General features: G+C 41.5%; 4 protein-coding genes across 7 annotated transcripts in view; 2 read left to right on the top strand and 2 right to left on the bottom strand.

Annotated features, from left to right (window-relative positions):
* The window catches only part of LOC138634919 (SH3 domain-binding protein 4-A-like), a 34,120-nt gene extending 28,292 nt beyond the window's left edge, over positions 1-5,828 (bottom strand). For 3 of the 4 annotated variants that reach the window (XM_069722134.1, XM_069722133.1, XM_069722135.1), the window contains exons 1-3: positions 5,741-5,828; positions 2,946-3,135; positions 1,481-1,550 (exon numbers count right to left, since the gene is read on the bottom strand). The gene's annotated coding sequence lies outside the window, so the exon portion shown is untranslated. The other variant, XM_069722132.1, reaches the window with a different exon arrangement.
* Positions 5,814-7,622, top strand: s100b (S100 calcium binding protein, beta (neural)). The gene is made up of 2 exons (XM_069722161.1): positions 5,814-5,951; positions 6,055-7,622. The coding sequence occupies exons 1-2, from the start codon at positions 5,814-5,816 to the stop codon at positions 6,199-6,201; spliced, it is 285 nt and encodes a 94-aa protein (XP_069578262.1). The 3' UTR covers positions 6,202-7,622.
* A 1,462-nt stretch (positions 7,623-9,084) lies between these two features.
* On the top strand, positions 9,085-13,545 carry gypc (glycophorin C (Gerbich blood group)). The gene is made up of 4 exons (XM_069722102.1): positions 9,085-9,194; positions 10,233-10,335; positions 12,033-12,074; positions 12,491-13,545. The coding sequence occupies exons 2-4, from the start codon at positions 10,245-10,247 to the stop codon at positions 12,688-12,690; spliced, it is 333 nt and encodes a 110-aa protein (XP_069578203.1). The 5' UTR covers positions 9,085-9,194; positions 10,233-10,244; the 3' UTR covers positions 12,691-13,545.
* Positions 13,546-14,299: 754 nt separating this feature from the next.
* On the bottom strand, positions 14,300-20,027 carry LOC138634896 (leucine-rich repeat-containing protein 4C). The gene is given in 4 exon segments (XM_069722099.1): positions 14,300-15,235; positions 15,237-16,284; positions 17,182-17,273; positions 19,996-20,027. Coding segments are annotated over 2 exon segments (1,371 nt in total). The 5' UTR covers positions 16,251-16,284; positions 17,182-17,273; positions 19,996-20,027; the 3' UTR covers positions 14,300-14,878.
* Positions 20,028-26,742: the final 6,715 nt, after the last annotated feature.

Below are 26,742 nucleotides of genomic sequence, written 5' to 3'. Positions count from 1 at the left end.
TGTAAAACAAAGTTTAAACAGAAACTGAAGGGCTCAGACCAAATCTACAACACATCGAACTCTAGTCTTTATCGGTTGTTGTCAAATTTTTCTGTAGACAACGTCTGCCTCTGTGACACGTCTCAGGTCTGAGACGCTCGTCTGGGATGGAGACGGATTAATCGTGCCCAGAGCTTCTGTCTGATTACGAAGGAGGAGCTTTTGTCCAAACATGGTGCTTCCTCGCGGCTGAACCTCCACCAGCTGTGATCTGATTCACTTAATCAACCGACTAACAGGCTAAAAGTGGCTCTAATGACCCTCACAAACAGCCTGGTGCTTTTAAACTAATCTCCTCCATCAGTGCAGACATTTATTCAACCTTAAAGTCTTTTAAAGTGTGTGGAAAAGAAATGTGTCTGACACGGCAACACCGAGTGGTCCTTAGTTTGAGTTTGGGGATGTCTTCCACGCGCTGCTCAGAGAGTGATGGCGAACATTTTACTTCTCTGGTCATGCATTATAGTGTAAAGTATAAATAATCAGAAGAAGTAGTTGAGGAAACAATTTCATGTTTCAGTGCAGCACGTATGAAACTGTTAAGCTGCCGAAGCTTAACGAGTCGTGCCGTGACCGATCTATCACGGGTATCAAACGCTTTTACTTTTATACAAATTATTTTTGCCCTTATACCAACAGTAGGCATCTGAAAAAAGAAATTACAGTATGACAGTTAATGACTGATTTCTGTGAACTGTCCCTTTAAAACATGATATCAAAGTAAGATTTTTTTTAATTCATTGTCATTTTTGGACTCTTATTTAAATATAAGTCAATAAATTATTTTGAAGCTTGCAGAGATTCATCTCTGACCTTTATTCGGTCCACAGTCGGCTGCATTCCCCCTGTAACCCTGTTTATTATTCTCGTCTTCAATTATCCCAATCTGGGAGGAGGAAGTTGATATATATAGGCCATCAGGTAAGTGTGTGTGTGTGCGTGCGTGTGCGTGCGTGTGTGTGTGTGTGTTGAGGATACAGCGCTCTGATCTACGAGCCTTTAATCCGATCGGGGGGGTGAGAGTGGAGGCAAGAGAGGATTACGGGATTAGGGAGAGGGAGATGCGACATGAGATGGCCACTCTGCAGCTGCGGCCCGCCACGCTGGCACGTTCGAGGTCGCCATGGAGACGGAGAGGGCGCAGGTTCAAAAAGCAGAGCTTCAGTCAGCCCGAGGTGTTTGTCATGAAGCAGGTATCTGTCTGATGATCAGATGCCTTTCAGGTTTAAATGGATCTCTGCTGGTTTTCAGATTTTAGTACAACCAAGCAGCTTTCCCAGGAAATCAGTGAGAAACCTTGGTGCTGTTACAACAAAGCACTGCCCACATCTATCAACCACTTAAAAAAAAAGGAGAAGAAGAAGCTTTTATCCATTAGCAAGATATCATTGCTAAGAAAGTTATGTATGAGAGGATATTAGGGCACTTTATTATTACTTACTTGGCCCCAGACAGTCTTTGTCTCTTTGTCTGATTTTGGATTTTCAGCCTTCAGGATTAAATGAAGTCAACTGCAAGAGAAAAATGTCATTTAATGAGTACAAAAGGACTACAAAAGAAAAATGTACGACACATAACCCTTACAAGAGACTGACATTTCTTTCTTTAAAGGACTTGAAACCAAAGAAACCTCTCTGGGAACAGGTGAACTCATCTCTCTTCAATTGACAGAATTTTTCAAATCAGATTTGAAGGGTGAATCTGACACCCACTGTCGTTCAGATGGATGTTATTTTGCAGCGAGAGTGTGTTGGACATACAGGAGAAGACAGGAAGACAGAAACGGTCTCCTCTGAGCTCCTGGCAACCTTCACAAATCACCGGAGTGGCTTGATTGCAGTCATAACTCAGTGTAATACCCTGCAGAGTTACACTCCGAGCAGCCCTGAACCCTCAGAAAACTCCGTCCTCCCTCCTCTGCGCTTGTGAAGGTTTGTATGCTGCAGTGTGAACATGAGCCAGATAGGATTTGGTTGAACCCCCAGATTGAGGATCTGTCCAGATTACGCTGTGATCGTGACACCAGCGGGCATCGCCAAGACGACAGCCAGGACGAGGATGAGAACGATACTTTTCCCAGAGGAGCTGCAAAGGCTTGCAATGGACAAGTGTGTGTGAACTGCTCTGTGTAGTTTCATTCAAATAAACGTCAATGTCTGTTTTTCTCTTTCACAAAAGGATGCAAACCCAAAACGAACACAGAATGACCACAACCATTGGAAATGAACCCAAGAAGATGGAAAATGACCACAAAAAGATGTAAAGTGACTCCCACCAATCACAAAACCTCCACAAAATATACAAGACAACACAAAAGATAGAAATAACCTCAGAGAAATGCTAAACCACCCCAAAGAGGAGCAGAATGATCCCAAAATGGTACAATATGACCCCTGAAAGGCACAAAACAACCACATAAATGAAATAGAGTGATTAACCCAGGGATGCAAAACACAACAACTCTAGAAAGGTGCAAAACAAATCCAAAAATATGGGAAACGACCACAAAGTGGCACAAACAAACCTTTAAGAGGCGCAAAATAACCACAAATGAGGCAAATGACCCTGAACACATCCAAAAAGATCTTATAGAGACAAAAGTCAGGTGATTTCTTGGTGTTTTGGTTCATAATGAGGCCTTATAGTTCCATCATGTGTGGATTATTGACTCATCCCTGCTGGGAATTTTGAGGTTTGTGCACCACACACTGCTGCCCTCCAGTGGCGAATTATCACAATGACTTATTTTACTTTTCAAACATTTAGATTTGTACTTTCCTCTCAAAGGGATTTGGCAGTTGAATACTGAAGAGGTCAGAGGTCACAGCATGTTGGCAGAGTTTGACCCTGGAAACAAACAAACAAATTAAACAATAAAAATAAGCAAAGTTCAGAGCAGCAGTAACCTCGGTGTTAATCCCAGGCTGTGGTCGACTGCCAGGCGGTGACTCAGAGGCCTGGTGGAGAACCTTTTTCCATCCCAGCAGGAGGTGCTGACCGACTGGTTGCCACGGAGACGGCTCGGCTCAAGGAGTCCGGCTGGCTCTGAGGACGCCTCGGCTGTTTGAGGACGCCCATCTCCCGGGAGAAAAAATGCTAAAAGAGGCACGACAGGGGAAAAGTAGAGAGTGATCTTGAAATATGGCGAAGGTAAACAAGTGCGTGTCAGGTTGTAACCTGCTCTTCATGTCTACATCATCACAAGGACACATTTAAACAGCTGAAGGTGTTTTCTTGTCGTTTAATGAGTTCCTTCATGTGTCCAGGGGTTTAAAAATGTAAGATCACATAAACAAATATGAAAATCTTCCACTTACAGATTAACATCTAGTTATAAGAGATACTACATTAAAATAATGAGTACATCAATTATAATTACAGTAGTCAACATTTTGACTTAAGAAAAAAACTGTATTCGATAAAAAAATGTTAAATGATTTCTAAGTCAAACTTGTTGAATCAAACCTATAAGAGTCAAAATTATGACTTGATGCTGCTGACATATTTTACACAGTAGAAAAAAAAAAAAAAGAGGTCTGACTCTGACCGGGAAAATCAGACAGAAACGTGTGACTCCACTTTCCAAGCAGCATCTCTGGTTGTGTTTCTCTGGACAGACTTTCAGTGTTCGAAAGCAGACAATGAAACAGTTTGTCTGCGTGAGGAGTGAATTTATCTCCAAACAAAGACACAGTTTATCATGTAATAAATGGCTCTGTTCTCCGACGCTGAAAATACAAAGAGAGGAGTTAGGTCAGAGGTCAGAGCGGGCGCTGGAGGAAGTCATCCGGGGAATTCAGCACATTGTGGAGATTATTGGCACCCAAAATTTGGGTTCATTTAATTTTTCCTAATAGTCTGAATGTTAATGCTAAGTCACACATATCTTGAAAGAAAAAGGAAAAAAATACAACTATTTTACATTTACAGTTTCATCTAACAGTTATTCAAAGAATAAATGGAAAGAGTGATCTGAAGGGTCTTAAATCATTTATTCTGCTGCTTTCATTTATGAATTCTGCATCTTTTTTAAACTTTATTTGGCAGTAAAGTCTGATACAAACTTTTTTGTATTATTTTCTTTGTCGAGACCTTGAGCCAAATTACACAGTAGTTAGAGGTTTTATAGGGTGCTGCACATTTAGACACATTTAACAAACGAATTAATTTTGTGTATATTTAGCCCCTGAAATGTTTGTTTACGGCGTTTGGGGGTGAAACGTTGGCAGCGGGACGCGTCACCTTCTGCCTCAGCAGACGTGGTGTTTGTGGGATCTGTTCGGGATGCAGAGGGCGCACGTCTGGCCAACTCCAGCGTTGAAAAGAGCGTCTTCATTAACATGCACGGCCAGACGCTTCCTCTGAAACGAGCCTTTGTCGCCCAGCAGATGCCCGAGCACAGCAAAGACAGGAAAAAACCCGGATCAAAGGGAGGAGAGGATGGATAGCATATGAGCCGTGATGAGCAGAGACGTTCTGCTCTTTGTCTGGTCATCTCTTTTAATCTAAATGACTTTAGTAAATATATTTCACCGGGATCATCGTTGTCGGCTGTTTTATACTGTTAATTTATACCAGTGCAAAATATATATATACTGTATAGATATATACGTTTTGAGGTTTTAGTGTTTAATAGGATTCAATTTGAGTTTAGTTTTCATGTCTTCTGTGTTATAAAACAGACTGTTGTTCGCTTCCTGTTTCCTACCGACCGTCACCACTGGTTTCTTATAACCAGAACAACAGTCTCTCCTGTACTTTACATCAACACGACAAAACTGACTGCCGTTTGAGTCCGACTCACGCAGCCTCACATGAGAAGTGAAAGTCGATCAACTGCAGAACGGACACGACCTCTCCGACTAGAAGAGCATCTCAGATTTCATGGTGGCAACTTCAAGCGTGTCAGAAAGTTTCAGGGCGAAGAAGTCGATTCAACTTCACACAAAACCTCCCAGGTGGTGTCACCGGAGGGTTTTGTGGGAGTCAGTGCTGGTCAGTGCAGGGCTGCGGTGGAGTGAGGGGCGGAGGACGGACGGGATTGGTCAGCGGTCTGAGCGACAGGCCGGCTGACCACCACCTCCCCACATGCACCACCACCCACATGCAGCGTCAGTATAAAGCCTGCAGTCCATCCGCAGCCTCCGCTCTCTGGATACACAACTGCTGCTGCACTCGCACTCTGGTAAGTCTTTATTTATTCAGGAGAAATGAATTAATAAACGAGGCTTTAGTACTTTTTGCAGTTTGTTACATGGAATCAGACAACAAAACAAATACTGAGATTATTGTAAAAAATCTGCAAGTCAGCGATTCAAAAATTTAAATAAACATTAATATCTATCAGTTTGTGCTCTGTGGCTCAAGATCAAAAAGTATTTCTGAGCAAATCTGTCTTTAAAACATTGTGTAATCAAAGCAGGATATTTTTTTTTGCACTGTCATGCTGATTAAGCATATTTCGTGAAGACTGACATTTAGATAATGTGGATTACTTTTGAGTAAATTTAAGTATTTATACTACTTTGAATATCGTCTTAGGATCGAAGCTTTGCCTCATTGTTGTGCATTTCTGTTAATATCTGTAAAAAAAAAAAGTCTGTTTTTTATTATGAATTGGATTTTTTTTTATTTTTGGAAGAAACAGATTTAAATTAAATTATTTCTACATCCCTGAAATGATCCTCAGATTGATACTCACTTCTGTATTTTACCACCAGTGAGTGAAACCGTGAGCGTCTCCTGCTGATTTTGATCTTCCCCGTGGGTGGACGATGACTGACCTGGAGACCTCGATGGCGACCATCATCGCAGTGTTTCAGAAGTACTCGGAGAGAGAGGGAGACAAACACAAACTGAAGAAGGGCGAGCTGAAAGATCTGCTTCAAGACGAGCTCCCAGATCTGATGGCGGTGAGAGAGAAAGTGTTTTAAAATCATTGACTTCAGTAAAAAGTGCAGCTCTGAAAAGCCGTTTGTTGTCCGTGTCCTGATGTGACGTCCTCCCTCCCCGCAGCACGTCAAAGACCAGGCCGCGCTGGACGGCCTGATGGAGAGCCTGGACGCCGACGGCGACGCCGAGTGCGACTTCCAGGAGTTCATGACATTCATCTCCATGGTTACCATCTGTTGCCACGAGTTCTTCCAGCACGAAGACGAGTAAAGGGGGCGGCGGCCATCGAGACAAAAGGGGAGCTGCAGCAACTTCTAAAGAAGCAGAAGCATAGCAACGCACAGACTGTTGATGGTGGAGAAAACTCGACTCAGCCAACAAACCCCAGTCTAGTCGTTCCTTCGTCTGAAACCAACCTTGTTGTTTGTTTGATTCTAAATATCTAGTTCGCTTGCAAAGCCCTCAAAACTGAGGTTCGTTAAAGTAGCCACTGATTTCTAAAAGTAGTTCAAATATTGATTAAAGCGGTTTTCAGAGGCCCTCGTTCGCTGTAGAAATGGACTTTTTTAATGTCTCTTTTATTTTAAGCTGTTGGAAAAATCTGTTCTGACCTCCTGATTTTGGGGCGACTAATTTTGGCTGCTGAAGTCGGCCGTTCGGAAATCAATAATTCAAAGTTCTGCTCTTGAAAGGACCGGTGAGATTTTAAAAATGGCCGTGTTCACTAGGGTTCAGGAATGGCTACTACATTTGGCTGCCAGTGGCCCAGTGAAGTTTTGAAAGAGGCTTGTAAGTTTTTGTAGTTTGGAGTCAAATTTTCTCTTCGGCTAATAGATGACGCAGCGGGCTAATAAGTTTCTCTGACAGCCACAAATCATCAGTTACAGATTTTGCAGTTAAGATCTCCGACTAAATTGAGAAAGTGGCTGATAAGTTAATCAACACCAAACAACTACTGAAGGGCTCCTGTGCTTGGAAAACCTTGTTGACTATCAAAGATCGAAACAGACGAGCAAGTTAGGCACAACATTTAAAAATAATCACCTGGCTACCAAATGTTTTAAAACATTGAGTTTTAGCTACTCTAGCTGCTACTTTGGTTGAGTCAAGTTGACAATTATATGGTATGTTCATCCTTTTATTATAAGCATTTAAATGGCTAGTAATATTTTCAATATGGCTTCTGATTTTGTTGTTGTTGTTGTTGCACAAAAACATGTGTCTGGTTGGTTTTGGACAAATCCTTCATTTGAGATTTTTGCACTTAAAATGTTAAGTGGCCACTAAATTAACAAAGAGTCTGAGTCCCGTTGCCTAATAAACTGATTCGTGCTTTTTGGGGTGAAGGAAGTCTTCTGAAATGTTTTTTTTAGGTAGTTTGTGAACAAATAATCAAAAATGATGTAACTGTAACTCGCTGGCTGCTTTAATAATCATAAAAAGTTGTGATTTAGTAGCTGCTGTTTCCTAAAAATTAGTTTCATTATGTTTAGTTTCCTTTTCTGCTTCTGTTGCAGGTTTGATCCTGTTATAGTTCATATTGAGTCAAACAATCTAAAAACATCGACACAGGGTGGAAATGTTAATCTAAACAGTTTGGGACTGAAGAGTCTGATGATGATGATGATGATGTGGATTCAGAAATGTGGATTTGTTTGTAATATGAAGAGCATTAAATTATCGATTTGTGAGTCTGAGTTTTGAACGTCTTCACTTTTACAGAAACAAAGGAAAACATTCCTGCTGATTTAAAAGAAACATACAGAATTCTTTTAATTTTACTGAGGTTAGAGAAATAATATTCTTGTCTGTTTATTAATAATAAATCAAAAATTATTAATTATTCAAACCTACAGCCGACATTGTAGTCGTGGTTCTGCAGAGTTGCTCAACCATAAAACATCTGAGATGTTGTTGTCAGTGTTTTCACTCCTACAACATCAACTTGCTTGTAAAACATCCATTCAATCGACCACCAGCTGAATATTCAGAGAAAAACTGTTTTTAATCCCGAGAAAACAGAAACGGGTTCATTCTCCTGCAAATCAGCATCATTTAAATGATTTCTTCTTATTGCTCCAATTCACTTGGTCACTTTTGAGCTCCCGTTCTGTGATTTGCTGTGAGCAGATGTTTTATGAAGGCGGACTGAGACATTTATTTTATGATTACAGGTGCGTAAATCTCTGCTCACATAACATAGAGACACTTCACTGCTGTTATTCTCCACTTCGGTTGGTCGACCGTCTGAAGGGATGATGTGCTAGTTTTGGAGTTTGTGAGGCTCAGAGGAATAAAAGAATTCAGTGTGCTGCTTGTGTGTGTGTGTTTTTTTTAAAGTGGTCGCATTGTTTTCATTATAATGAGAAGCAGCAGCCAGGACCTGATTTAGTCTCAGAGTGAGAATGAATAATGAATATTTTCTCTCTCAAATGTTTCTTTACACACTTTTTCACTCAACTCATCACAAAAGACTCACAGTGAGAGGAGCTTCTGCAGCGCAGGTTCGCCGGTAAACTCCTGCACGGCTGCTGCACGGCTGCTGCACGGTTGCAACCTATTTCCTGCGCATGACTGCAGAAACAAAACACAGACACGTCTGGCTTTAGTGTCACTCAAGTAGAAAACAGATTTCACAAGAGCTGCACAACTTGACCGTCGAGCGCATTGAGTGTGCAGCGGTGTGTGTTTAAAGTCGAGGCGTTGACAGGGAGAAATCTAACGTTAAACAGCCACATCATTAAACCCTCTGTTCTTTGGAGAATATAGACAAACACTAACTCAGGATACATGTAGGAGAGGACCGAGATCTACAATCATAAACAGGCTGAAGGTGAAGATTATTCAACACAGTGAGAGACAACACACACACACACACACACACACACACACACACACACACACACACACACACACACACACACACACACACACACACACACACACACACACACACAGTGAGAAACGATCCCGTGTGTGTGTTAACAGATGATGCAAGAGGCGTTGTCAGCTGCACACTTTCAGACATCTGCAGGCTGTTTAGCATCAGAGAGGCGGAGTCAGCGCTGCCATTGGCCGGAGGGGGAACAGATCTCAACTCTGGGGACTGACACCACACCCATCTGTGAGTGTGTGTGTGTGTGTGTGTGTGTGTGTGTGTGTGTGTGTGTGTGTGTGTGTGTGTGTGTGTGTGTTTGAGTTGTCTAGCAAAGGTTCTGTTGTGTTTCTTCTTCTTCAGGATCTGCCTGCTGACTCTAACTTGGGTGAGTTTCTCTAACCTGGACTGTTTTTTATCATTTCTGTGGGGAACAAGCTGCAAACTGCAGTTCAAATAATTGCATACGTAGTTTTTACTGTCATATATTAACAACTTAGCTGTATATGTTCATTTAGCTTACAAACAGGAGTCAAGGATGTACAAGCAACACAAAAATGTGGTAATCTGATTGTAAAATCTGATTAAAGTCTCATATTTCTGTGTTTTAGCCTTCATGCTCTGCAGCTGTGAGATACTTTTGTGAAGCATGACTCGTGTTATTGGACACAAACATGGAATTTTTGGGTGCATTCGTGTGTCATTCCCTCGAGTTTCTGATTTGAAAAACTGGAGGCACAAAGTTCCCTGAAAAGACGCCAGTTTGGAGACATTTTGTGCGAAAAATGTTTCCTCACACATTTGGCGCTGCTTGATAATTTAACAGTTTGATGAATCTTTACAAGCTGATTTCAGAGTGAATTTCTCACTTCCAGACAGAAACTGATTGAATATTGATCTGTATAAAAAAACATCTGACGGTGAACTGAATCTCCTCCATCACGCAAACAGTTCTGATGTTGCGATGTAATTAAATGCTGATCATTTATTCCCTGTTTTGCTGCTGTAAATTAAATAGACACAAAACAGAAGTAAACCTCCTGATTAGACACAGATTTCACTGTGAATTCATTGAGCTTCATATCAATTTGAAACACAAATCTAAAGAATTTCCACCAACATAAAGAATAAAATGAAGGGGATCTATAATTTGTGTTGAGTCAATAAGAATCTGTGGTTTCTCTCTGATGGATATGAACCATTTCTCATTTTTCTCATATTAGTTTTCTTCTCAAATGTAATGACTCAACACTTTCTCCATTTTAATTGGTGTTCAACTTTCTGGGAATCACTCTTGTAATTTACAGCTAGATAGCAGCGAACTCTAATAAAATGGGTGCTGCATTAACTGCAGAAAACTTTTATATTAAAGGGGATATAAAATGATCAGACTGAAATATCTCAACAACTACTTTTTTCTTTGCAGGTCAACGTCAGTATGAACATACACACTGCGGCACCGTGGGTTCCAACATCAGCTGAAACTCGTCCTCCTGGGTCGGAGCTCGTGACCAGAATCGGGGCAAAGGGTACGTACATGTTTGAGACTCCTTTAAAGGACTAGTGCGACACTTCAGGAAACTCTCTTCTCTCGACAACATCACTCTGACGTTGAATTTAAAATCCACAACCAGGCTGCTGCTGCCGGCAGAGACCAGTCGCATCACCTCCGTGGAGAACGCCAGCTAACATTTATTTGAAAAAATAAATAATCTTCTAATGAGCTTGTTTTTCCCTCTACATTGAAACACACTGAATTTTTTTTTATTTATTATTAAACAGATAAACAACAAAAAAACAATTGTATCCAAATCTTTTCCCATCTCACAAAAAGCATCATCTATTATCTGTGTCCATAGCAACAGCTCATGTAAACTGCAATATTAACACTGTGAAGCAGCACCTGATCGAAAAGGAAATAAATATTTAATCATCCCCAGAAGGTCAAACTATTTCTTTAAAACGATTCAATTAAAAAGAGGAAATTCAAAAAGAAAGTTCATCCACGAGGAGAAAATTAAAACCAAAAATCAATACTGATATTTTGGGAGTGATGCCAAATGATGATGACAGATGATGTTTCATGTTTACATTCATGTCGGTTATTATAGGTCGATATGGAAGAAGGATGTTGTAAAGGACATTAACTCACACACAAACACACACACGCCCTGAGCCAGCGCAGGCTTTGTGTGTGTTCGGCAGGGAGTGTATTATCGGCCTGATGCCAGAGAGGATCATGGGAAAGAGCGAGCGCGACACCTTAGGGGTCTGTTACTGTGGAGATAAGAGCCGACACACTGAAACCCGCCGGCCCCGGTTTCCACAGCAGGGCCGAACAGGGCCGACGTGGGCTAAAAAACAACCGTCTCCTACAACTAACGTTCATATACAACTAATCTGCAGCGGTACGTGGAGGAGATGCAGATTAACCGACTGGTTCCGCTTAGACTCCTGAACTTCGAGGTCAGCGTAAGATTGAGCTCCTACGAGAGAAGTTTTCTTGAACCGAAGGTGAAAATCACAGCTGGATATGAAGAGACCACGTTTTGTATTTTGAGTTGTTGGCTGTTTTTCTTATTTGGGACTCATTTCAAATGAGTATAAAACTGTCATTTCTACAGCAACCGCCTACATCGCTGTGTTTTGAGCATTATTTTGTCACTAAATCCAACAGTAAAGTCAATTTTAGAGTCACTTCCTGACAAAAACACCTAAATGCAACATTTTTAAATAGATTTCTTGTGTAGCCTGCCGGCCTATTTTTCTTAATAAATCTTTGGAAAGTTTGCAGTCAAAGCTGCGAACAGTTGTAATCTGAAGATGTCAATTTAGTTATTAATTCTCAAGATAACAAGACCGTGCTTTTATTTAATTTGAAAGACCCAAACACACCGCTGCTCTAAAATGTTTAAATACCGCGCATGGCTGAATTCTGAGCCGAGAAAATAAATAAATAAATAATTTGTTGCTGTGTTTCCTCCAGATAACTTGATGAGAGCTGCCTGTAGCTCGACGTGGGTGTGGTGGCTCAGTGTCTGCAGACTGAGATAAACTGCAAGAGCAGATAACAAAATAAAACAGATTTACTGTTGAGAAAGTCTCATCTGGACCTTTGAAAATAAGTTTTGTGGTTCTTTCTTAATGCAGAATCTGATCAAAGAGTTCATAACAGTGTAGATCACTTGATTGTCACTTTAAATTCAACATTTATTTGTCTTTACAGCCACTGGCATGGAGTATGGAGATTTTGCAGCATTAGTCGGAGGTGAGACATAAACCTTTATGTTTACTTATATATTTAATGACTCTAAAAACCAGGACTACAAATTTTATTTCCAGGGTGCAGCATGGTGTGAAGTTCCATTAAAATTGTCTTGACTTTTCTTTAGTTTACTGATAATTTAACTTTACACTTTATTTGACGATTCTTGTATTTTCCAGCTAATTTCATGGAAACTTATTTCTCCAATTAGGTTTTCACACCGAAATTTTGGGACTAACTTTATTGTGTTATATAAATGTATTAGAAGTGATATAATTAAAAACTGAAAGAGGGACCCACTTCGGAGTCCAGACACAGAATGATGGAAAACTGATGACCATGTGTGAAAAATACATTCATTAAATGTGTGATTTCCGATCTCACCTCCCCCTCTGGATGTTGTTCCTCCACCCTTGCAGCAATCGTCAGTGCGGTGCTGCTGCTGCTGATCTGTGTAATTGCTGTGTTGATGTGGTGCCTGTCCAGACATAAAGGCTCATACATCACCAACGAGATGGACGACGATGACGACGACAACATCGACAACGACGACGAGTCTGTCGGCTCCGATACGGCGCTCCAGGCCAAAGAACCTCTGAAAAGCAAAGAGGAAGAATGAAGGAAGGAATAGGAACACATGTAGATTACTGACTTCACTGAGGACTTAAGAGCTTTTTAGATTTGTTACACGGATGAAACAACAAAGATGTGAGACGGGACGTTTTAATTTTTTATAAGTAAGCCCATTTTCTAAAGCTGCACTCGGCAACTTTACACACTGGCGCCACTCAATGGCAGCAAGACACAGCTGTTGCATCCTGTTTACAATGAAAAGACGAAACTGCCTGGAAAGTAGTTTGTCATCGGTCCAAACCTGCATTTTAATTTTAATTCAGTGAACGTTAAAAAACTCTGAATCGGGTTGACAAAGTGTTATGAACGACTCAGGAAGTGCAAAACATGACACGACAGAGAAGATTTCTCAAAAGAACACAACAATAAACAAACAAAAGAATTTTAAAAGACTGATTTTTAAAAACAAAAAATGGCTGTTTTCTAAAATGTAGTTTTCTGCACTAAAATGTTGGGTTTTCCGAAGCTGATAAAAAATGTCCAGCCGGTTTGTTGTCATATTTTATGCTGATATTAACTGCAAATTGGACTCTGATTAACAGAGTTATCGACCAGCTGTAAGAAATGTGACTTTATACGATTGTCCAACCCAATGTGGTGCATTTCTATTTTTTTAATATTAAAGCTTTTGTTTGTAGACAAACAAAGATGGGATGAAAAGCGATGAACTGAAGAAAGAAAGACTTGAAGAAAATAGTTGCATAAATTAATCATTTTCTACTGTTAAAGATAGTGATGAAGTAAAGTTGTAGTAAGTTGTCAAGTCAAAGTAAAATCTCTCCTTGATATGTTTTATTTACTGATGCTTTTATAAAAATAAAGGTTTCACTTTCTGACCGTTCCTGTTTTTTATTTGATTGGAGAATCAGTATGAATCAGAAATCAAACTGCTCCCTCTTGTGGCTGAAACGGAGAACTGCATTCCTGAATTTCAGTCATTTACATTTGCTTCGTACAGTTTTGAGGTACAGAACATGTATTTTACTTTTAAGTTAACAAACAGAAAATGATCTTTCTCATACCAAAATATTTAATAATTGCAGATTCTGCTTTTAATAACTTTGAGATTTAGATTTAGAAGTGAAGGAGTCCAGAAAATGTGTGGTCATATTTAAATGACATTCAATATCCTTCATATATGTCAATGTACAGTATGTCCATCACCAATATTTAAAATATACGTGATTTATATGGAAATATTTACCAATAATTAAAATAAAATTCACCTGAGCTTAAATATATTAGACTCATACAAGTCTAATATATTTACAGACACACACATTTAATACTTATATTCTACAGCATAAAGGCTCATATATTACCTATGAATATTTGTTTCTGTCGCTGTAGTATTCAAGAAGAGAGAGTACCTAACAGCACACCTGAAGCTGGATCTCTACTCACCTGGTTTCGGGTAAACAAACAGCACCGGAAGTGAAGTGATTTCAAAATAAAACAGTAAACCCACCAAAGTAAAAGGCAGAACCATGACAGTTTTGTTCCAAAGGGATAAAAGAGATTTTAATTACACACACTCATCTGTAAATCTTTATGTAGCTTCTGAAATTCCCTTAAGTTTATGTAAATTAGTAACCATGTCTGTATGGCAAAAAAAAATTGTTAGAAAATGTACCAATTACCACACTAACCTGTTTTTCTGGAAACTTTTGTCCGTAATTATTTTTCACACGAGACTATATTGGACATGTGCCAGTTTTACTATAACATCCCTGTATTTAGTAGCAGGAGTGTAAATGATGCTAATTTGAACCAGACAGGTGGGCGAAGACTCCTCGAAAACGACCAGAAGAGTTGCTGTCATAAATTTATCCCACCAGAAAGCAACAAGCTGCTTCAAGTAAAACACTTTCAATGCAGTAAACCTTCTTACCTGTAAGGGGGAGCCGCAAACGTCCACGCTGCATCAGGACGGTTGAGCTAAAAGCTGTTTCTTTCTGGAGCTGCTTTTCTATCTAAAAATACAAAATATGAGCTGTGACAATTTTTCTTAAAGAACATCCCCTTTAATATTTCCTGCAGCCGGACTAACATCAGGGACATAAACAACAAACACCCACTGCTTTAACATCAGGACATCCATTCATGTTAAAACATATTCACCACTAAACCTTTTAATATTAAGATGTTAACGTTGGGGGAAAATCTCCATACATTTACTGCATTTGACATGTTTTGTATGAAGCAGATGTTGTGGAATAATTCCCTGTGTGGTCTGCGTTTAAAAGGAAGCTTTGTGGTGTGAAGCAGATGGAAAGTCCTTCCAGCGAGAATCCGACAATGATGAACTGCAGAATGTGAAATCTCTTTCCAGGCAAGCAGATGTTCATGTGGGATTTAAGCAGCCTCGCCGAGGCAGAGTATGAAACCTGTACGGAGGAAATACAGCGTAGTAAAAGACAGAACGAGGCTGAACTGTGATTCATATCGAACAATAAGAGAAGAAGAGAAAGATGTGTTTCAGTAGTCCGACTCATCTGACAGATCCTCCTGCTGCGTCCAGTGCTTCCCCTTCTTCTTCTTCTTCCTCGTCCTCTCGGCCATCACCATGGCGGCCAGCACGGTTATCACCACGGTGACGGTAATGATGAGCACGGTTACCGTCTCGGCGATGCACAGCTCGGTGTCGACGTGCGTCAGCAGGTAGTCGTGGAGGACGGGCGGCACTTTGCAGGTCAGGTTGTAGTAGTCGTCCAGGAAGAGCCTCTGGATGCTGCGCAGCTTCCGGAAAACTCTCTGCAGGTCGCAGTCGCAGTTCCAGGGGTTCCCCTCCAGCAGGATGTGGGTGCTGTAGGTGTGGATGCTCAGGAAGGTCTTGAAGTAGACGGTGGACATCTGGTTGCCAGCCAGGTTGAGTAACATCATGCTACTGAGTGGCTTGAAGACGGCCGTCTCCATCTCACTGATCTGGTTCCCGGCGAGGTTGAGGACTTCCAGGGAGCGCAGCATGGAGAAGATGCCGCTCTTCAGAGACGCCAGCCGGTTGCCCCCCAAGTGGAGCTGTCGCAGGCCGCTCATGGAGGAGAAGGACCTCACCTGGATGGTTTGGATGCTGTTGCAGGTCAGGTTTAACCTCTGGAGGCCGTCCAGGTGCAGGAAGCAGCGGCTGTCCAGGTGGGTCAGGCGGTTGTGGGCGAGCTGCAGCTCCCGCAGGAAGGCCAGGCCGGAGGAGAACCCCTCCGTCAGGGTGGAGATCCGGTTCCAGCTCAGGTCCAGCTTCTGCAGGAACTCCAGCTGAGAGAAGGCGCCGTCCTCCACCGTGCTGATGTTGTTGTTGGGCAGCAGCAGCACTCTGAGTTTGCGGTTGCTGCTGAAGGAGCGCGCGGGGATGACGGAGATGTGGTTGTCGGACAGGTCGAGCAGTTCGGTGGCGGTGGGGACTCTGCTGGGCAGCTGGGTGAAGAGGGCTCGGGAGCAGATGGTGAACCTGAGATCTCCACGACAGTCACAGCCAAGCTCACACCAGGTGCTGTGAGACCTGGAGGACGCCTCCGTCACCAGCAGGAGGAGCAACACTAAGTCCTTCATGGCTCTCGTCGGCTCTCTGGAGATATTAACAGTCCTGTGTGGAACATATCAACTTTTACTGCAAACAGTTTGAACGCAGCGTGAGAAAGAACATGTTTGTCAAAATTTCAACCCCTTTATTAAGAGACGATTCCAGTAAACTTCCTGTTTTTGTGATCAGCTCTGAAGGTGAGCTGCACAGTTTTTGATTTTCTTCCTGTTTCAGGCAGCTTTGAGCTTCTACTTATTTCCTATAACATAAAAATCAAGCGGAAGACCGTTGCTCAAATCGTTTAATCAATCACAGTAAACAGGGACTCTGAATTTTTTGTCAAAGCTGTTCGGAGTAAGTGAATCCGTGTTACAGCAAAAATGAATAGTCCATGTTTAATGTGATGAATTACACACAAAAAAAATCAAGTTTCAAGATGTTATTCATTTATCTTTATATAACAGAAAAGATTAAATGGCAGAAACGCAGCAACAAAATACAAAAAAACCACTCATATGTTAAGAGCATCAAACAAATCCTACCCAGTGCAACATAAAAACATGTGAAAAATGCTTTTCAATATGATACCAGAACCATTTATTGATCTGAGAACATTCCTGATGAAAACAGGAGGTAAATTGCTTCCATGTCTGATGATTAAAACTGTCTTGAAGATGGAAAACTGGTCACAGAAATGTTCTTTTCGTGTCCTAACTTCTCGTAGAGATGATAATAAAAACGTCCTTATTGCATATGAAGTAAAAAGCAGCTAAACAGATGTTCAACACGCTTGTTTCTCTTCTTTCATAAAGTCTTCGTCAGAATATTATTGTGCTGAATAAAGAGATAAAAAGAGATGAGACGGAGCGAGAATAAAAAGAGCATCTTCCCTGCGTGATGTCCTGTAAAAGCCCCAAACATTGTCCACTCTCCTGTTATAATTTAAAGGTTTATTCTTACCAGCAGCTGCTCCTCCGGCTCTACCTGATGACAGTCGTCAACATCCAGCCGGCGGTAGGTGGAAAGTGGACGTGACGGAGGCGAGGGAGGGCCTGGAAAACCCGACAAGCGACACCACAAAGACAGAGTGTGATGGAAAGAGACACAGAAGGGGGGGAGGAAGAAAGAGAGGGAGGGAGAGCTCGTCAATTATTCACCATGCAATGCTGTGTGTGTGTGTGTGTGTGTGGGGGGAGGTTATGAGAGCGCAGCTTTAAGAGATTGAAGCCAAACTGGGCCACAGAGCTGAGAATTAGAAGGTCTGGACAGATTTGATTGATTGCAGGCACAGCGGTGTTTATCTCCGTGTCGTTCCCGTTTATTTATAGATTCATACATTTAATCACAAAAAGGTGGAGCGGAGAGCTGGGCTTTCTTTCTCTGTTCCACCTTTTTATCAGGATGAGCGTCTGTGGCAAGAAAAAACATTAAAGAAATGTAAAGAGGCAGGTTGAATCTTTTTTTTTTATATAAAAACTAAAATACATATTCGAACTGTTTACTGTGGTACAAATTTAAGATTCATGTTGTTTGTCACCTTGTAAACACCGTATAATGCAAATATTAATGTGCAATTAAATATATTATTATCATGTTTGCGGAGTTTTAATTTTACTCTTAATTTGATTGCTCTTGTTGATAAAACTTCACTTTGTTCCACATCGGCTGGTCAACTTCCTGTTTTTGTTGCTTCCTGACGAGAGTAAATAATGTCGAGGTCGTGAATCTGATACTGTGCTCAAATGTATTGGCTGCGTTTAGTGTTTAAATCCTTGAGTTGACACCTGTGGATCAAAAATAAAACAAAATATTCAACTTAAATTAAATTAAAGTGAGTAAATCGGGTTGTTTTCCGGTGATGAAGTTGTGACTCTTTGCTGAGATCTGAGGAGAGCTGCTGCCCAGATGTGACATTATTTACTGTCATCTGTAGGATGAAGCTGAGATGTATTGGATAGGTGATGAGGAGACCTGTTGGTCACTGAGAGAAAGATTACACTAATACGTCCAAATCCCCAGCCCAGATAAACCACCTCCATTAACCCAGGAATCGGAGCTCCAAGCCCAACTTGTCCTGCAGCTCTTTAACCCAAATTCTGTTCGGCATTTTGCTGAGTCAAGTGCCGTTTCTTTAGTCGGCAAACGGGGGCACAGGGCTCGGGGAGATTTGTCGGGTCATGTCTAGTTCATATTTTTCCTAAAAAACTGGAATTTATGTGAGACTTTAGGTCATTTACTTCAGTACAAGTTTAGTCACCATGTAAAAATACTCTGATATAAGTAAAGCCAGTAAAAAAAAAAAAAGGCTAAAATAGGATTTAAAAACCGACCTAATGGGCAACTTTTGCAGTTATATTAATGTTTGAGTGACATTTGAGTGTTTGGCTGCTGATTTTAACTAATTTATTTACTTTTGGTTAAAAATGATCTTACAAATGCATCATTATTTGTGAACTCATCACGTGTTGTATATGTAAAATCTGAATTTGTGCAGCAGGTGCACAAAGCAGCTGTCAAACTCAAGGAGATAGTACGATATTTATTATCTATTAAGTAGCATTACAAAGATACTCAAAGTCATTGTAAAATCAAATCTATAAGCAACTGTTTCCTGGATTATAATTGCATTGTCTATAATGTCATTGAATGTTGTTTCTTGACGAATGCTGAAATTAAACGAACGTCTGCAGACATAGTAAGAAACATGACGGCATCATTAAACGAATTAAGAGACAGACCTTCAGGGACACAGCGGATGCCATATGTTTAATGAGTGTGGCTAATGCGTCTGGTCTGTGTTGAACCGCTGTGACTGTCAGGAGGCGAAATGTGTAGAGAAAAACACAGACAATATTCAGTTTCACAATTAAAACAGAATACAAAACATGCAGCACGTAAATGGAGAAATAAATCTGTAAATTAGGGGAAGATTTAATGGTGTGGTGAATTACTGTAACACGCTGCAGACCGTTGAGATGTTCCCTGCACACAGTGCTGCTGATGATACAGTCGTGTTTCCTCTCACAGATATTGGGTGTCTTGCAGGGATCCGGTTTCAAAGCAGCCTGTACAATAACAGCAGCTGGAAACTACTTTGGTGACCAGTACACTTAATATGATTATTGGAGGAGTTTCTGAGGTCCCCGGCACCTGATTTAGGAAAAATCTTGGATCTCTACAATAAATAATATAATTTATGATCACATTCATGATCCTCTGTATCAGCTTACTGTATTTGGACCCAGATTTCAGTTTCTGTTCTGAGAGTACAAACTGTAAAATCACCACTTCATATATTTTTGAAAGTACAACCACTAATCTTCTTCTGCTACCTCCACTACTACCTGCTCCAGATGTGTCCAGCTGAGGACAGCTGGTGTGTTTTACGGGCCCAGCTGTGCTGTCGGCCGTCAGACGATCAGAGAGCAGGAGGATTACAGTAAGACAGAAACCCTGACAGTGAAGCACATGAAAGCAGTCTCAATGAAGACGCTAATCGTTAATCCCCGTGGATGAAGATTACCTCTGTGTTCCGCCGCTGCTGCGAACATTAAAGTTGGACTCCTTATTTATCTCCCTCACTTTTGCTGGTTGATTGGGTTTTCTACTGTCTCCATTTGGACATTTTACACAATTCCATCACATTAATTTAAAGCTGTTTACAAGAAGAGCGTATAACGTCCGCAGGAACAAATGCTTAATAACATCAAAGCTGTAAATGCACCACTTCTTAAGAAACAGCTGGGGAGAAGCAGAGTGCAAATCTGTACATACCGCAGGCTGTGAGCAGCTCAGGTGGGTTGAACTCAAGACTGTAGTTTGCACTGCCGACCAGCAGGGGGCGAAGCAGGTCTGCTGGAAAACAGAGGCAGCACAGCAGGACAGCAGATTACTGACTCCTTTATGGACAGCGGCAGCAGCAGTGGTACTAATAACATTTATAGTAGAAGCAGTAGGAACAATCGCATGTTGTACATGTAGTAATACCATAACAACAGAGATAATACTTTTAAATTAATTTTAAACAGTAATATTAGTAGTAGCGACAATGGTTGTAGGAGAGGTACCTGTACTAACAATAGAAGTATCAGTAGTTGCTTAAATAGTAACAGTAGTAGTAATAGTAGTTCTAGCACCAGCAGTAGTTGAAGAACTGTAGTAGTAGTGGTAGTAGTAATAGTAGTAGTAGTAGTAATAGTAGTAGTAGTAGTAGTAGTAGTAATAATACCACTGACAGTAGGAACAGTTTTAGAAGTAGTGGTTGTGGCATCATTACTTGTAAGCAACAGGGAGTATTAACAGCATAAATGGTACTAGTGGTACCATGAGTACTCATAGTGGTATGTAATGGTGGAAGTACATTAGGACAAACATATAGTTTATATAGTTGCGTAGGCAGTAGAATCCTTGCAGTACTTACAAATACAAGTGGCATTTGCAACAACACAGTAATACCACATATACAAGCAGTTTTAAAGTACCCCACTAGTACTACCACTACTGCTACTACTATTTCAGTAGCAGCAGTACTAACAGTAGTAGTTGTAGTAGTAAGTATGGTAGCACCAGTAAAAGTATAGGCCAGTCGCAGTAGTACTATAGTAATACGTGTACATGTACTTTGCTACTAGAAGAATTTAGTGGGTTTCACACACTCAGACACAAACACACAACTTGTTACACACCGAAGACAGGACCCGCCCATCAGCTGTCAATCATCACACTGAGCCACTCATGCCTCCGTCCTATAAAGTCAATTCAAATTTATTTACAACATAACAGCTGACAAAATGAGAGACGGTGTGCAGTCGGTGAACTGTGTGCATAAACTGATACAGTATGTGTGAATATGTGTGAGTGTGACGGACGAAGGTGTTAATAAATGTGTCGGTGGCGGTGCAGCGCGGCAGCTTGTTCGCGCCCCTCCTCAGATCCAACATGGCAGCTGTGACTCAGGGAGGGAGGCTGCAGAGGCCGGCTGGAGCAGATTGTCCCTGCCGCCGACCGGTCCTCAATCAGGTCCTCAGATCTGAGATCTGACAGACAGTGATGGATGCTGTCATCGAGTTTTGCACGTGACAGCTAACTACTGTTACTACTAAGAAGCCCATGGTGTGAGCGTGTGAAGAGGACAGGAAGTAATGAAACGTATCCACACACGTTTCCTGCACTTCATGACATCAAATTCAATTTCTAATAAAAGACAATGTTAATTAATCATGAAGGAAAGAAACTCCAAATTTACCTGGAGCTGTCGGGCTGTTAAAAAAAATGACTTTTTCTTTCTTGATTGACATTAAATTGATAGTAAAATACAAAATAGGACTTTAAAGAACTCTTTACAAATGCCACACTTTGCAGCATCACACATAGCATGATGCCAACTGGTTTAACAGGTCCAATGGATGAATGACATCACACATGTCCAACATGCGATGACATTAACGACTCCTCGCCAAGTGTGAAGCCATTCCTCTGAATAAACATCATCGCTGCTGTCATCTCCACTGTGACTGTCATCGTGTCCGTCATCACCGTCGACATCATCGTCTCAATTTTTTAATTACTTTGGAGCACAACTTCAGTTCAGTTCAGAACTCCATAGACAATTTGGCAAATTTTTGCAGGGGAGACGCACTGCTGTTATTTAGAATGGAGAAGAAGAGATGACGCAGAAGGAGGAGTGCAATCATAAACTGAACAAGTACTACATGTACTACTACAGTACTACATTTCATGTTAACTACTTCCTGCTAACAAGCTTCGAATAAGTCTGACTGATGGACAGTAAACCAGTCTGAACTGGTATTTGGGATACTGGCCCTGCTCTGTGATACGTCCTGTGTGACCTCTGTGAGTGTGTAAGTGAGTGTGTATTTCCAGACAGAGCCCAACGTAGTGGGTAAAAGAGAGGTGTGCAAGGACACACACACACACACACACACACACACACACACACACACACACACACACACACACACACACACACACACACACACACACACACACACACACACACACACACACAGTCTCCAGTGGTCTCTGGTTGTCAGTGTGGATCCATCAGACCAACAGGAGGGAGGCTGTGACCTCCAAACCAACATTCCTCTCTTCTCTTCTTCCTCCTCCCAGCTCCTTGTTTTGTTCCTCTTCCTCCTGTCTTCTTCCTCTTCTTCCTCTCCTGTCCTCTTCCCCTCACATTAATGTCCTCTTCATCACCACTCTTCTTCCCTTTAATCTCTCTTCTGTCTCTCCATATTCTGCTTTGTGTTTTTCCTCCTCGTCTCTATTCATTGCTCTTCTTCCTCCCATGTTTCAGCTCTTATCTCCTCCTCTTCCCTTCCTCTTATTGTCATGTCTTCTTTCCCGACTCGTTTCTTCTCATTTTTCAATCTTCAATAACTGATCCGTCTCCCTCTTTACTCGTCATCTGCTCTGTTGTATCTTTTCTTCTCTTCCTCTCTGACGATTTGTCTCAGCTCTCCCCTCTTCATCTCTCCCTCCTCTTTTTTCAAGAAAAAGCTTTTATATTGTATTTCTGCTCTAATCTTCTTTCCTTGAACCCTCCTCTGCTTGTTTTTTCAGTAACTAGGTCGAGGTTGTGTTTCTGCTCTCTAGTCTGGACTGACGAGCTCACACACACACACACACACACACACACACACACACACACACACACACACACACACACACACACACACACACACACACACACACACACACACACACACACACACACACACACACACACATAGTATTTCTGGCAGCTCAGCGTGTGATCGTCCCCTGAGATGTCAGAGCTTTTAGGTCAGGCAGATCTGTGAGCTTCAGCAGCTTCCTGGAAAACTGAAAAAAGGAAAACAACCAAAACAGCGGCAGGATGCTGAAAATACTCTGAATTATTCAACATCATCATATCAAAGCCAACACAACAAACAGGGAAACAAACCTGTCAAATGAACACAAACTGCATTAAAGTATTATATACCTGTTGGTCCCATGAAGGCTTCAGTTGTTTGGCTCTGTTCTTTTCTCTTCTACATATTTTGTTTATTTTCGATGTATTTTAAACTCCAGAGAGGATATTTGTTTAGTATAACACTTCGACAGGTTTCTGAACAAAAAATATTAAGGAATTGCCAGGATTTTCTATAAAGCGCAGATCATCATTTCTTAATCCAGATTTTGTTGCTGAAATTCACAGAAAATGACCAAAAACCTTGAACAAGTGGGGAGAAAATGAAATGCTTGATATGCACCACAGTCCTTTCGTGAGTTCCAATACAAACAAAAGTTACCGACTTAACATTAGAAATGAGGACCAACAAAGTTAAAAACAAAACTATAAAACTTAAAGTAATGAACTTCGTAAAGAAAGTTTTCTGCTCCTTCAAAGAGGAGCACAGTTGGTCGCTTTTGCTTCTGGCATCAATATTTGACGACCTCTCCACCCACCTGGTTCGCCAGGGTCGCCAAAACAAACGCACTGATCCAACCTGTTCCGACATATTGACATGGAGGACCAGGTAACATACACACACATACCGGTGGGGTGTGTGTATGTGTGTGTGTGTGTGTGTGTGTGGGTTAAAGGTCAAACCGTGCGGGTGAAGATGATCAGTGAAGCAATGCACCCTGTCAAACAGAATCACAGCAGAGAGTAAACAGAGTCCCTTCAGTTGTTTACACGCTGACATGTTTACATTCAGTGTGAACAAACATTATTTGGCCCTTTTGTGACACAAACTGTTTAATGATATTACAGCAGATTATTTTTTATCCAGAGAAGGTTGAAACCCGAGTGTGTATTGTGTGTTACGGCTCAGAGTTGGGTGGACGCTGCAGTGAGCTGTCAGTCAAACATGTGATCCACACAGACACTCTGTGGTGGTTTGACCTGAGCTTCACGCTGAGGTCGAAACCTGCAGGGTGAACACCGACACTCAGTAAAGGTCAGGACAGTCGACCACAGAGACCTGCAGCTAAACACACACACACACACACACACACACACACACACACACACACACACACACACACACACACACACACACACACACACACACACACACCACCTGTGACCTTTTAACTTGATCCATGTCAATTGAGCCAGGTTTTTAGAAGAGGGGCTGAAATCTGGTGAAAATGTCTTGCTTACCTGACGTATGGATGAAGAACTGAAAATCCACGACAGGTCCCAGGGTTGGACACAAGGACGGACGTAGCAGGAGACACCACAGACTGAAAACTAGGGAGGAGAGACAAAAACATGTATAATCAATGTGATGAGATGAGCAGGTGACGGCAACTGAGGCCGATGAGGAAACTGAAGCAGGTGAACGGACAGTAAAAGACACGTTAGGAGACATCAGGAGGTAGAAACAGGTAACAAACAAGGAAGGGAGGTGAAACAGGCCGAGGAACCGGAGTAGAGCAGGAGAAGGAGCAGAGCAGGAGAAGGAGCAGGCTGCAGGGCAAGAAGGAGAAGAGGAAGCGGTGAAGCACAAATGAGACAAAAAAGATGGAAGTGACTTTAAAAAGAACAAACAGGAAATATCAAAGTTAAATGAGGAACAGAAAGAAGTTTGAATTGAGGTTTGTTGTTTTTACCTTGAAGAGCAGAGAACTGCAGAACGTAGACGATGGAACCTCGTAGAGACAGGAGACACAAGCTGCAGTCCTCTTCAAGATGTCCACTTCATGATGTCCACTTCATGTTGTCCACTTCATGATGTCCTGTTCATGTTTTCTTCCTCATGTTTTCCTCTTCATGTTGTCCTCTTCATATTGTCTTCTTCCTGTAGCAGCAACAAACTACAGTCCTGGAAAAAGTAGGGAGACCTAGTAGTGCAATGAGTTTCAGGACAACGAGAAACACTGAACGTCTCTGGCCAATGAGTTGCAAGATTGCAACCAGAAAATACAATTTCAGAGCAATAGTTTACAGGACATTGACAAAGGCGGAATATCCAGGCACAACCTCTCAGTGCTGTTAGTTGCACTATGGCAATGGGGGAGGAACCCCCTGGGAAAATGAGCTACAGGCCAGAACCAGTAACCAACCTACTGCAGTCCGGCCTTGGTCCTCCATCCAGCACGTTACACTCACCCTCGGCTCCAGCTTGGCAATCTGCCCATCCTGCTCCACCTCAATCCTCAGAACAAGGCAAGGTGTAACACAAAACAGACACTAAAGGAAAGTAACTTTCAAAATAAAACAGGTGTTGGCCGGGTGTATTATAGTCTAAATGTATTTAATGTCAGCAGATTTCCCCAAAAATGTTTCTGATGTACTTGATCTCTCCTTCAAATGTTATGACACTCTGAATGTGTCACTAATCAGAGCTGTTTCTGAGTGTTGGTGCAGTCTGCTGGGAGTCGGCGCTTAGATCTGTGTTACACCGATGGGAGGTGGAGGTTGTTTCATCCCTAAAAGCCTCCTTGTCTGTCAGTCAGAGATGTTCAGATCTAAAGGTGATAAATTCATGTAAATCAGATGGCTGCGGTCACACCAAGGTCTCGGCTAAAAACAGGAGATCTTTCAAAATATAAAATTTGTCCTCTCTCCGTATTGAATTCCTGTTTTATTTATTCATGTCTAATTAACTATAAAACACATTGTATGTGTTATTGTGAAGCGCTGCTACAAATAAAGTTCATGTTCATTATTCATCGTCCCCTAACGGAGCTTCTTTGTCAGTGAGCAGGAGTGTGTTTTACCTTGATGCAGGGGGGAGAGCAGAGGAAGTGCAGGGCTACCTGTGTGTTGGGGTGGACGTAATGCACACTGACAGCTCGACGGGTGGAGACGGAGTGTGCAGAGACAGAGAGCGCTGTTTCCTGCTGCAGCTCTGCGTATAGGCGAATAAAAGGAAAAGAAAATAATCAAGATGGACAAAATCAATCTGTCAGCGATCAATCAGGGCTTCGGAGCTTTTAGGGGAAAAGAAGAAACGCCAACAGAAAGCGTTTCAGGATATTATGAGTGAAAAATTCAGGGATCTTTTTGAAGACGAAGGTTTCAATTCAAATTTGAAAGATAAAATTATTTTGATTCAAATGTTCTAAATCTGAATGCAGCTTTTTGTTATGTTGTTTATTTTCGGGCGGATGGAAGTCGTTATCATAATGTAGGATACCAAGAGAGCAAAATATTCTGAACATGTTGCAGGTTTGGTGCTAATAAAACAGTTTAGAGAGTCATCCTGAATAGTTTGAAAGCAGGTCAGTAGCTGTGCACTCGGCACACAGAAACAGCACAGTGTCCATATTTTCCATCAGGGAAAAGGCCTGAGTGGTTATAGATGGTCATTAAATATTTCATATCTTTTCTATGCAGCAGGAGTGACGCTCAGACCAGAGAAACTCCTGATCGACATGTTCAATACTGGAACTCAGGACAAATACAGGATGCTGAGGTGCTCTGTGCGCATTTCAGTCTCAATTAGAGACATCTTCAGTACGAAATTATAACAAATTTTGAGATTTTAATATTTAAAAGAAGTCACATTTCAACATGTA

This window comes from Brachyistius frenatus, unplaced genomic scaffold (genome assembly GCF_029030835.1).
Source record: "Brachyistius frenatus isolate BFR_SWC_R1_liver_20210118 unplaced genomic scaffold, ASM2903083v1 Contig_282, whole genome shotgun sequence".
Classification (NCBI taxonomy): Eukaryota; Metazoa; Chordata; class Actinopteri; family Embiotocidae; genus Brachyistius; species Brachyistius frenatus.
Note: the sequence above shows the minus strand (reverse complement) of the source record. Positions and strands in the feature narration are given on the sequence as shown.